Below are 12,912 nucleotides of genomic sequence, written 5' to 3' on the forward strand. Positions count from 1 at the left end.
CCACCCCTGCAAGTAACCACCTTAATCCATCTCACATCATCCATGGGATGCACTGGTTTCCTCCCTCTATGGATCATCACTATAGATTTGGGTAATAAGCCCAACACAAGTTCTTAGGAGGGTGAGCCCAACAAGGTCTAGGTTGAACCTAATCTAGATTCAAGTTTGAGTTTTGCATGTTGGTTTGGTTTCAGGCCAACTCAAGAAAACGTCATCTCCAAAGGGTCAATTGTAGTTAAATTATATAGTTAAATAATAGGTGTTGGATATTCATATATATGCTACTAAAGAATTTAAATTTCTTAAAAATAGGGACGATGTGTGGAGAGCAGATCAGGTCCTCATAAAAAAATCATTATTGTATAAGTCTGATCCACAAAGATGAAAACTACCCCAAAAACCAACTCTGTAATGAATTCCATCTATGTCGATCAATCCATATGAGATCAACACTCGTAAACGCACATCGTTCTTTCTTGATATAACTTAAAAAGTTTCAAGATCAAAACTAACCAAATGGGGCTTCAAGGCGCTAAGTAGTTCCATGAGGCATTCTCATGTGAGGCCGCGCTCCTTTAAAACCGTCAAAACCGAATCTCATCAATAGGGCGTTGCCCACGTCCTTGGATACATTATCTCATCGGTGTTAGCTTCCAAGTGCCAACTCCCAACGTTCCTTCATCCAAATAGGAAATCTGACTCACAGAAGCGTAGCCTGAAAATCCAGAATCTGGTGGCCATGGCTGCTCACCTCCCTCACCTGCCTCTCCTCATTCTGTTCACAGAGACTTTCTCAAGACCCTAGCTATATATACTGTCAAACATGGCTTCCTTAGCACAATCATCGTTGGTTTTCTCTCTCAATTCCAGTACCGGCGTCTCTTTTTCTTCTTCTTTCAAAACCAACACTTACCCATCAACGTTCCTTAAGACAGGGTTTTCAAGAAGTCTAAGAATCTCCGCATCTCTAGACAATACCAATTCAGATTCATCTCCATCTAATTCAGCAAATGATTCAGAGAGAATTGTCGGGGACGAACCGGAAACAACCGACCCAGTGAAGCTTGCTTTTGCTAGAGCGAAGTCTTATAAGAAAGCTATACAATCAAACCCGAGCCCCAAGAAAGATACGAGCCCAGTATCAGAATCTGTCGGCAGTGGGAATAGAACTGAAGGTACGATTGCAGAGAATGTTGATGGAGATACGAAGAAGGTCCCGATTTCTGTTAAGCAGGCAATGGAGAAAGCTAAAGAATATAAGAAGAACAAAGGGATTATAGGAAATGCGGGTAGTTCTAGTAATGTTGGAGAAACAAGGAGTGATTCAGGTACTCGTTGGAAATGATTCGTGCTTTTAGAGATTCGATTAAATTTTGTTGAATCTGACTAACTTAGAGGTGTTCTTGACAAGTTCTTCGCATTCTTCTGATAATATATATTAAAAAAATAAAAATAAAAAGTTGTAGGACTGGGACTCAGAAGTAGGTATTGAATTCTTTTGTTTAGGGTTTTGTGATTAAAGTATAATATTGGGAATTATCTGTGTACTTTCCATTCTAGGACTAGAGGGAGCGAAGGTGAGGACTTTGGGAGATGGGTTTGTTGATAAAAGAGTTAGCAAGAAGGAAGAGCCCGTGATTTCTAGTATTGACTTTATGGGCCTTGGCTTTTCGGATCAGAAGAAGAGCAAAGGACTGCCAGCAGGTTTAGTTCCACTGGTAGACCCTTTTGCAGATGGGGATTTGCCTGAGGTGGAGTTAATTGTTGGGGACTCTAGCAACTTCGAAGCTCCAACGCCTTCTAATCCCGAGCTAAAGAAAGAGGATGATTTTGATCTCTACAAACCTAGGGTTTCAACATGGGGAGTTTTCCCAAGGCCTGGCAACATTTCCGAGACGGTATGATGTTAGTTGTCATCTTCCATCTGTTACAAGTGCCAATAATTCTCTCAATTGATAATGCTGATTTATAAGTGCCAATAATTCTCTCAATTGATAATGCTGATTTATATTTTCATATCCCTAGTAGGGGATGGCTGTGGAGACTGATTCCCTTATTACTCCACTTAGGTCATTTGATTTAATTGAGCAAACAATTGTGTGAATTGGATGTGACCAATTTTCAATCTAATTTCTTGAAGCTATTTTCTTCTTTATTTTATTGTTTTGGAGTAAGCTTTTGTTCCACCAAAAAAAAAAGGAGTAAGCTTTGGTTCTTTTCCAATTAATAAATTTTAACCCAAGGGGGTAGCGCAGTTGGTGAGCAACGAACTTGGTATGAGCCGTAAACTCAGACGTCCTAAGTTCGACTCCCACTAGGCACACCTTGGGCCACTCACACGGGGGTTGTTTAGTGCTCTTCACTAAACACAACCAACGGAAAATAGTACAGTCAGTTCCTTATGCGTATTTGTTTCCTTTTCTAATTTAATGGTCGTTACTTGAATGTTCTTCTTCTCTTCTCTGTTCATGTTCCAAAATGAAGTACTGATTGGTTCTTGATAAATGGTAGAAAATCAAGAGGACTCTTCCAACCAGGCAAAAGGTTCCCAATTGTTGGGGAAATGTGTTAATTTTTTTTTTTCTCCTTCAAATCAGAAAAACGATGCTTACTTTATCTTTATACATAATAGATGGGCCTTTTACTTAATCATCATAAGTGGTGGCTGAGTAACTGCTATCACCACTGTCATTGCTAGCTTCCAGAAATCTATGGTGATTTCCTCCCCTATTGTTACGTTTCATCTGGCTTGTTAATTATCTTTACTAAAAAATTGTATCACCCTTGAAAGTAATTTATGTTTGAAAATTCTCTGAGCCAGTAGGAAAGTGAAAGGAACTGCGTCAACCATAAAAACCAACAACAACAAAGCCTTATCCCAACTTAATGGGGTCGGCCACGTGGACCCAAGAAGACAGGGAAGAAGAAAAGTAAAAGATAGAGGAAACAGATTACTAAGAACATTGACGAAGTAGCACACAGTTATAGGCTGGATCTGAAGTAGAACTGCCTCAACCATATGGTTGGTTGTACATTAAAATTTATCCCACTTTCCACATTGAGGAAAGGGAATCCTATTATTGTCACTTTGATAGATGTGACAGATACAGACATGAAGTTTCATCTGTCAAATTTGCACTAGGATGCGACCTATGCCTTCAATATGTAGCTTGAAATCCTTTTTCCTATATCTATTTTCTCCATACTATTGGTTTGTCTAATGCTTGATAGGATGTTGGAACATCATCTATATTTATGTTGTTCAGTACTCATACTTTTGCTCCACTCTGTCCACAATTCCGTTTGATGTCAGTTTGGTGGTGGAAGAACTATTCGCCCAGGGGAGGTGCTTGAAACTGCTGAAGATAAAGCTGCTAAACAAGCACGCACTAGACAGTTACTTACAGCCTACAAGAATAAGATGGGCTTAGTTATTGACCCCAAACTGAAATCTGAATGTGAGAAGGTATAGTAGAAACAAGGGAACCTTTTCTGTGTTTTCACATTCACATTAATACTTTATATGTATGCTTTAGGAGATACCTATATGTCAATTTTGTTATCACATCTTTTGAACAACTATCCATAGGGGGGGGGGGAATTTTTTAGCAACTGGCATAGATGGATATTTTCCATCGATTCTTAATGTGAGATGACACAGACATTTTACCAGAAAAAAAAGAGATGACAGTGACATTTGTAATCATCATGCTTTTCAGAAATTACTACAGATTAGTGAATAACTTACCTTTCACAAAATGTGGTAAATCTGGTTTTACATGTTGGGAAGTTAAATTTAGTACTTCCATTGGAAACTAATAAAAAATAAGCATAATCCCGCCCCCCCTTTTCTTTGCATGCGTGTATTGTCTTAGATATTTCATGGTTTTAAGGTGTATCTCCTGTTACTTCTATGCATTTTTTTTTATTATTTTTTTTTCTTTCTCCTAATGAAGAACATAAAAATACTGTTGGCCTGATTATTTTGTTTGCCCAATAGTAGGCTTTGAAAGATGGTGACTACTTGATGGATCTTGGGAAGCTTAAGGAAGCATTACCTTATTATGAAAAAGTGATGGAGGACTTAACTTTTCAGGTAATTTTTTTTCAAGATACAAGTCTCCCTTTGAAATGATTTGAGCTATTGACATGGTCAGGGGTTTTCCGGTGTAGTAAAACCTTCTAAATTCAATGTCTTCTCTATTTTCTTGTGGAGAATTTCTCAGGAGAACTAAAGTATTAGAAACACAGAACATGATATACACCCAAGTGAGAATGTTCAAACGCCTTATGTTTTTCTTTTGACAAGTAAAAATGTAAAATATGTAATAAAATAAAAGAAAAGGCGGGTGAGGTTATGTGTTGTAAACAGAAAAGCGGCCAAAATGGGGATGTGAGAACTTCATCCTACACTATGAACACAGTTTTATGAACGAACCTGGAACTTACAAGTTACAACATGATAAGCTTACATCACTACACTGAAAAAAAAAAAATGGCATACCCAGTGCACGAGGCTCCTTCATGTGCGAGGTCCGGGGAGGTGAGAACTGCACAGCCTTACCCGGGGAATTTTGAGAGGCTGTTTCGACCACTTGATCACTAGGTCAGAACATTCGTACATAACCATTGGACCAAGCGCACACCTTAAATATAGTGTTGGTATTATTAGCTGTTTTATATGTCTTGGATTCTTGTACCCGTTTTGATGATTGCCCCGCTCTTACATTTATGGTGATGACTTGAAGGAGAAAATTTGTGGGGTCTGTGATGGTACCAGAGCCCATCATTGATCTCGTCTCGTAAGGGTATGGGGGTGTAGCCCCTACGGTATCGTACGACCCGACCCGATAGATCGACCCAAATCTATTGTAACGTATGTTGAGGGAGTTTTGGTATTTTCTCTTGTATTAGGGATTTTATATGTGAATGTATAAATAGGAGATGTAGGTGTCAATTTTGACCTAATCACGAATCTCCATTTCTCTCCATCTCTTGCAGTCTCTCTTCTCTCTCTTGAGTTCTTCCTTCTCTTGCAGGTTTGAGAGTCTCTCTCTCATTCTTTCATCATATAAGACCCTGTTACTCGAGAATTAATAATACTCACAATCAACTTCTAATAAAAGATGCCAGTCTCAAATCCTAACCTACAGAAGAAAAAGTTGCTGGCTTTGCTTGACGTTGGATCTGTTGGACCCATCTTTGGGCTTTTAGTGTTTCTTTGTGTTCTGAAGTCATTCTACATGTTCGTATATGCAGGGTGGTCTTGGTGGATGAAGAATTAATTGTTGATAGGAATTCAAAATTTTCATCGTCTCCTTTATTGTAGGGCTATTTCTTTAATAATAGATCCATTTTTTTTTCCAGGAATTGCTAGAAAATAGAGGAAATTTTATTGGTCTAGAAAGCCATACAAACTACATTTGGAAAATGTATTCCATTTTAAATATCTGGATGTTGTTTTCCAGAAAAAAAAAATTGGTGTTATCTTGGTCCATGATACAACTACCACCATGGAGGAGACCAACTCCATCATATGGTTGGATTCTCTTCCTCATTTAATGGGGCTTAATGTACAATCCATAAAAGGACTGTGGTAAAGAAATACACGATAAATTTTATATATAAAAGTCTATGTTGTGCAATTTATTTTCCATTGAAGCAAATGGATCCTTTTTGAAATGGGAACTTTGTGTCAAATTATATAGTCATGGAGGGTCTTCAAATATTTTGAATAGTCTCGTAGTGTTGGTGATTTGCCTAATAAAGTAAGTGCATATTGTGTGAGTTATTTTATTTTTTGAGTCATAGATATTGGAGTTTAAAGAAACAATATAAAGACACTCCAAGCATCAGATTTAGCACAACAAAACATCACACCTCATTCATGGTTGAAGTAAACTCTACAAAAATAGTTCTTTAATCATTTTTCTTCCCAATATTTTTGTAAGAAGCTATTATGAGTAGGGATGGGCAGGTTGGGTTGCTATGATGAGACCATGGAACCTATCTACAAACTACATGGCCAAAGATATCCACCTTTTTTCATGGTCTACCTGGGATATGAACTAATACAAGGTAACCAGGAGTAAACCCATGTTTCGAGGAGGCTAAGGATGGGACAGGGCCTTTGGAAATCTTTTTCTCATTCTTTTTGTCTTACCGAAGACAACCCCCATCTGCTAAATGTTATACCAAACCTTAATCGATTGGGGTGGGCTGAGGTGGGCCTCTGGTTTGAACTGCACTGATGTTTTCCTAATTGCGAGATACTCTATGTATATGGGGTACAAGTTGTCCAGCCTTGTCGACTTGTCGTTATCTTTTGCCTTGAAATTTCAATCAAAGTTATGATGTAGCTCTAAAACTGAGTGTGGCCTGGCTAAAATTTGCGCGACACAATCAACTACAAACATGACCCAAGCATAAGAAGATGACCAAATCCAAATGTAGGGCCCATCCTTTAAGAAAAAAAATACAGCATTAGTTCCAAATACCATTAGAAACCCAAAAAGGAGAAAACAAATTGAAGTCTCAAATTAATAGCTGTTGGATGTGGCTAGAAGTGAAAGTGGAATTCATCCTTTATTTTTTCTTTTCCATTCACTCAATTCTCCCCTATGGAATGTCAAGACAAGACATGTTGTCCCTCTTCTCTGCATTGCTTTAATTTCAGCACAGAACTGGAGTTTCTTGCTTTGATTATTGTTTTTAACCCTTTGGATTCTTCACAGTGACAGTACTCATCCATTATCACTGATTCCCTTTCCCTTCCAACCAATTGGTAAAGAATGATAGATTATTGGTAATGCAAATGAAAAAAATTCTGATCAAAAGGTTCTTTGTAAGATGGGAAACAAGTATATCCTGATATAATGATAGATTGATATTATATCCAGAAAACTGGGTCAAACTTGAGAACTCATTGATCTCCCAAAAAAAAAAAAAAAAAAAAGAACCTTCAGAACTCATTCCTTCATGGTTGTGAAGTACTGGTACAACTGGTAATTTGTAATATTTTCCCTTAGTCCATTTATTTCAATGGAAAATATTCAGTGGAGAATCATTTTTTTTTGTCATAAAACTTATTTTCTGTTTCTTTACTCTGTTGTTTTCCTTTTAATACATTACTAGGGAGAGTACTTAGACATGGATGATTGAGAAGAATAATCCGACCATATGATTTGGGTGGTGTCCACAGCTGATGGCCTTTGTATCATTAACTAGGATGCCTTTGAAAGATGTTGTCCTAATCTCTTTCTCTTAATACCTTTGCAATAATTTTCATTTGCTTTTAAGAAAATTACTGAAACATTTTTAAGCCCAAGGGGGAAATGGCTTACATATACAGAAATGCTCCGTGAATGTTAATGGCACACAATATTTCTTATTAACTCAGTTTATAATCATCTATTTTTTATAATCTTTTAGGCCCTGTCACAATTAAATGTCCCCATTTTAGTTCACACATGATTATTTCTGAATTTTAGGAGCTTATGGAAGAACACACGTTAGGTCATATTGCAGGAATTCTTTCCTTATTTCTGAATGTGTTTCTTGTATAATGCCATAAAATACTGTTTACACAGAGTGAACTTCATGGATTAGCGGCTTTGCAATGGTCTATTTGTCAAGATTCACTTAGCAGGTACCATTTCATTTTTGGAATTTTATTTGGTGTTAAGATTGGAATAGTTTGAGTTTGTTATTGTTTATTTACTACCAAAGATTAGTTTATTAGTAAAATGATGCTATCCTACATAGAAACTGGGAACACTTTGGTGATTCTAATCATGATTAGAAATTTTTTGGTGTTTCCTTTGTTTTTGGATTTTCTAAACCTAACATATGCACATACAAGCTTTCTGTACACATCTGTTTGTGGCTGTTGTAAGTTCATAAATATTTGAAATGATATTTTACCTTATTAACATGAAATTTAGATTAAGAAGAACGCATAGGGAAAGGATTATCTGAAGTAAAAGGAGTTGAATCGGTTGCAGAGGTGGATTTTGATAAAAGTGATCATGATGAAATTTGATCAGGTTATGAACAGCATGCCCATAATCATCAAAGTGATGAAGTCGATCCTAGTAGCGTGGAGTTTTTAATCAATGAAGTTAAAGTGATTACAGATGAGCTCTCCTCCCCGCTCCTTTTCCAGGGGTTCTTTTTGATACTGTGATTATAATGGAATTGGTATAGATTGTGAAGATCATGGACTCTTTTTTTTTTTTGGTGGGGGGGGGGATAAATAATTCATGACCAAAGAGAGGAAAAAACAATACAACTCAGGGTGGGAGAGAAGATAAAAAGAAAAGAATACGAAGAACCCACCCTCAAGAGGGAGGGGAACGAAGAAGAGATGGGGAGAGGTCTCAAAAAACAACAATATGCATGTTCCTTGGGGAGTTATTACAAGAGGAAGAGACTATAGAGAGCTTTCCTTTGAGGTCAAAAGAGAAGGAATCCTTAATCTGACGAAGGGGCCGGGATTTAGAGGTCCATTTCCTTAGGTTTCTTTCCATCCAAATCTGATTAATGGCAGCATTGAAGGCAAGCTGCCCCATAATATCACAAACAGTAGAGCCAGCAAAGAACATATCAACACAAATACATTCCCTATGGAAAGGGAGGATCCTACGTCTTCTCGGCCAACATTTAGCAAGGGCCCCTTTCCAAACAGAGGAAGCGAAAGGGCAATAAAAAAAAACAGATGATCCACATCTTCAATAGCATTAGAGCAAAGACTGCATAGAAGAGAGACAAGATCTGGCAGTGAATAAGAAAAGATTGTGTCGGCGGAGAGTAAGATAGGGCCCTCAAAGTAGTGAAACAATGACGGGGAATATGATGTTTAAACCAAACTAGCTTACGCCAAGGAACAAGAGTACCTCTTGTCCGAATGTGATCCCAAGCATCCTTAGAACTGAAGAGACCCGAGGATCCTAGAGACCAAGTGATAAAGTCACCTCTGCCAAGGGGCCTTCTGACAATAGAGGGCAATGCATTCCACACCATATCAAGTAGAGAAGAAGTGGGGGCTAAGGGGGACCAAATTCCAGAGCTAATGATGTCAGCAACCATTGAATTCTTGAAGAGACCCGAAGCATATATAGATCTAGCATTGACCTTATGAAGGAGAATTCCCATAGGGTGCCAATGATCAAGCCAAAGGGAAGTAGACGTACCATCATCAATGTGATTATGAATGGCTTCCAGGGCAATAGACCTGAGGGAAAGAACCTAACGCCAAACCAAGAAGCATCAGAAGGAATAGGGGCATTCCAAATAGAATCCGATCGGAGAAGCCTAGAATAGATCCAATCAACCCAAATACTTTTCTTCTTGGTCACTACTTTCCAGATTAGCTTGATGATATCAGCTGAATTAACCACCTTTATAAGCCTTAAACCCAGACCACCTTCCTCTTTAGGGAGGCCAACAGTGGCCCAACTAATAGGGCAAAGAAATATTGAGGAATCTGAACCTTTCCAGAGAAAAGCAGACATGAGGGACTCCAACTTCTTGATGGTGGATTGAGGCAGCCCATAGATACCCGACCAATGAATATAAGAAGACTGCAGCACCAATCTAATGAGGACCAAATGGCCGGCAACGGAGAGAATCTTGCCCTTCCATAACTGAAGCCTTTTCTTGATAATATCCAACATCGGAGTGTAGTGATGAGCAGAGAGCCTGGCTGGAATTCAAAGGCAAACCCAAATACTTGACTGGAAGATGGCCAATAGTGAAACCTGTTATATCAATCAAAGAAGCTTTCACAGAATCTGAAACCCCAGCCAGCAACAGGAGTGACTTGCCTGGATTGATGCGAAGACCCAAAAGATCTTCAAAGAACTGAAGACCATATTATTTCTCAAGCCTTAAGATGTTAAATACCCATAATATAGGCCCGATTTGTTATGATGTACTAAAGCAGCTGTTTGTCTTTGTTAATGTTTATTTGCCTTATACTTTAATTAAGGGGATGTTAGCCACTATGCTATTTCCAGTAAATATGTGGGAAGGGGATCATCTAAGATTATTCCTATACTTTTTCTTCTCAAATATTTCTTCAATTTTTTTTTTTTTTTAAATTTAAAACCAACCAGTCAAAAGACAAGCACTTCAGATGGAAAGCAGTACATTGGACTAAATTTCATCTCAAGTACAAGAATTTTGTTCCTTATTTTCCACTCTATTTAGGGACATATCTTCTCTCAACTCATGAGAACTTGAATCTTTTCTCTCTATTTAATGTTTCCCGTTATCCTTTTCAATGTCTTCAACTTGGTAGTTGCTGCATATGGATGAGCCAGCTCAATTATCACCACCTAATGATGCTACTCGGAAGCCTAGTTAATAAAGAAGGCATGACTGATACGTGAATTAAACTCCCATCCCCAACTTTTTTAATGAAACTTCCATTTGTAACTTTTCCCAAAGATACAGAAAAATGTTGCTTTTACTACTCCTGTCTGAATGATTCATTGGCTGTTTGAAAAGAAGAGAGGAATTAAGCAAGAAGTCACAAAACCCGTGTCAGTTGAAGGAGCCCTTTCCTTTGACCCAAACCGTACGAAGAAGAAAAAAAGTGAAAAACTGTGCTAATTCCCATCTCTTTCTCATACACACGAGTCATGAAAGCCTTTTTCTTTGCCATTTTCTGTTCCTCTGAGAATGCTGCAATTTGTAATTCATGGCTACCAGGACTCTGGAACAAAATATTATTTTTTGGAAACAGTGGTGCGTGAGCCTCTCTTGCCCTCTCCCCTTGCATGAGCGTCTCTCTCTTTCCCCTCTCCCCTTCTCATCAACCTGCCTATTCTCTCTCTTCTTCTCCCTTACTTGTCTTCCTTTTTCCTCCCTTCTTCTTTCTTCCATAATTCTTCTTAAGTTCAGCGGGTACTATTCTGCAGAAATTGAGCAGAGAATCCCTTCAATTATTGTCCTGCTATCCAGTAAGTGATCTGCAACTTAGCAGATCTGAGAAGAGTTGCTTACTACTATATTCTGTTATCAGGTTTGTTTCAGATCTGTGTTTCTATTAGTTAATCTTTAATTCTGTGTTCGTTATAAATCATTATATGAGATCTGACTTTTCTGTTAATAAGATTCATAATTATTATTCTTAATTTTTGGATTTAGATCCATTCTTCATATTTTTGTTAAGCCTTTGTATAGCTATTACATTAATCCCATGAGCCTGTTCTGCAGTTGGATTTCACATACTCTTAGCACTTGAGGACTGTGGAACCAGCCTGCATGTGGGTTGTGACTTACAACCTCTCTCCCATGAATCGCAATTTGAAACCTCTCTCCTGTATAGCCAGCCGGGCCATAAGCATGCCAGCCCTGGCCTGATATGAACTCAGAATACCTTTTCTTCAATTCTATCCGAATTAGCTCCTTGTGAGATTCTATCTCTCAGGTGCTCAAGCGAACGATGCAAACTACGGATCAAAGAAAACAGATATGCCAGCCCTCTGTGTGTTTCTCTGCAAGCTATTAGTTACAAAAGCCCTTATGCAAGTTAAAAGTTGCCACTTGGTTCGTATTTGAAATCCTTGAAACGATTATATTCAAACATTTGGTTGTTCTTTGAGGCATATATTCCAATAGTTGTATATTATTATTGGAATTATAATTGATTCGATTGATTGCAGGAATAATGGTAGGTGATGCTTATTGGCATATATATAGCCGAATTTTTTAAGTGGAATTGTTTTGTACTCGAACATTAGTGTTTCTGAATTGTTTCCATCTGCAATTCATTTGACCGAATCTTAACCTTTTTCTTACATTTCTCAAGCCTAACAATACCCGTACGTTTCCCGTACCAACTGTTTGCTATTCCCAAACTTACCATCTAGGCTCCTAGGCTCCTCGAAATGTTTCTGTTCCTGATTCTATCCTTTGAAGTCTTGTCACTTATCCATCTTAACCTAACTTAGTTGAGAAAAAAAAAAAAACAGGCCAAATGAAGCTCGAGTTATGTATGAGAGGCTCCAATCGCACCCAAATGTTGAAGTAAGCAAGAAGGCAAAGCTGTTCATGTTTGGCTTCCAGGTAGCTTCCCTTGGTGACAATTTATATTCAATTATTCTGGATGTGATTATCATCATCATTATTGTCAATTTTCATTTTCCTCCTGTTATCATTTACATTTTCATATTATGTAAGTTATATCTCTTAAGTACTACCATCATAGTTTCTGAGGTCTTTTAAATTCATTCACCACAGGCCATGGAGATGATGAAGATTACGGGCTCATCTCTCTCTCAAAAGACAACAGGCTTCCAGAACTATTTTGAAGCATTTATAGAAGATAAACCTGAGTACATTCAGGGAGGTAGCAAGGATGAGCAAAATTCACTAATTGAAGCCCTTCCATATATTTTGTTTCTTGTTTCTCCTATTTTTCTTGTACTACTTGTAGCTGTACAAAGAGGCACTTAATTTTGACATTTCATCTCAAAGTATAGGATTCATGCAATTATCCTTCAGTGTCCTCCGGAATTTCTGGGCATCCAACTTGTACTTTCTAACAGTTTTAGAATATTAAGTGGCAGGTTGTGTAAATACAATGTTCTTCACGAATTGCATACCAATCATCAGACAAGAGATGTCATAATTTTTATTTGTAAGGTATTTTATCATGAGAAAGTGAAACCCAACATGCCTATAGATACTACGAGTGTGTCAGTTTGCTGAATTAATCAGGGTCAAGGTTTATGTTTGCATTGAAACTATGTGATTCAAAATTCAGTAATGTCAAAAAGAATTTACAATTGGAATTAGCCTTACCAAAGGTTGAGTTTAATGTTCAAACTAAAAATTCAACATAATTAAAAATCAGCAGGGAGTCCTTCTCAAGACCCCAAATAGATAAAAATATTGTTTTGCCAT

At 37.7% G+C, this 12,912-nt stretch overlaps 1 protein-coding gene across 1 annotated transcript; it reads left to right on the forward strand.

Annotated features, from left to right (window-relative positions):
• Window positions 1-637: 637 nt before the first annotated feature.
• On the forward strand, window positions 638-12,643 carry LOC122091593. The gene is made up of 7 exons (XM_042661609.1): window positions 638-1,328; window positions 1,561-1,898; window positions 3,314-3,466; window positions 4,004-4,096; window positions 7,590-7,648; window positions 11,979-12,072; window positions 12,247-12,643. The coding sequence occupies exons 1-7, from the start codon at window positions 824-826 to the stop codon at window positions 12,460-12,462; spliced, it is 1,458 nt and encodes a 485-aa protein (XP_042517543.1). The 5' UTR covers window positions 638-823; the 3' UTR covers window positions 12,463-12,643.
• The last annotated feature ends 269 nt before the right edge of the window (window positions 12,644-12,912 follow it).

The sequence above is a fragment of the Macadamia integrifolia genome, chromosome 10 (assembly GCF_013358625.1).
Source record: "Macadamia integrifolia cultivar HAES 741 chromosome 10, SCU_Mint_v3, whole genome shotgun sequence".
NCBI classification, from domain to species: Eukaryota; Viridiplantae; Streptophyta; class Magnoliopsida; order Proteales; family Proteaceae; genus Macadamia; species Macadamia integrifolia.

Bases quoted from the DNA above. Each gene is read 5' to 3' on its own strand.
- LOC122091593 (XM_042661609.1), top strand. From the start codon at position 824: ATGGCTTCCTTAGCACAATCATCGTTGGTTTTCTCTCTCAATTCCAGT. The intron at 1,329-1,560 runs GTACTCGTTGGA...TTTCCATTCTAG, and splicing joins AGAAACAAGGAGTGATTCAG to GACTAGAGGGAGCGAAGGTG. The intron at 7,649-11,978 runs GTACCATTTCAT...AAAAAAAAACAG, and splicing joins TGTCAAGATTCACTTAGCAG to GCCAAATGAAGCTCGAGTTA.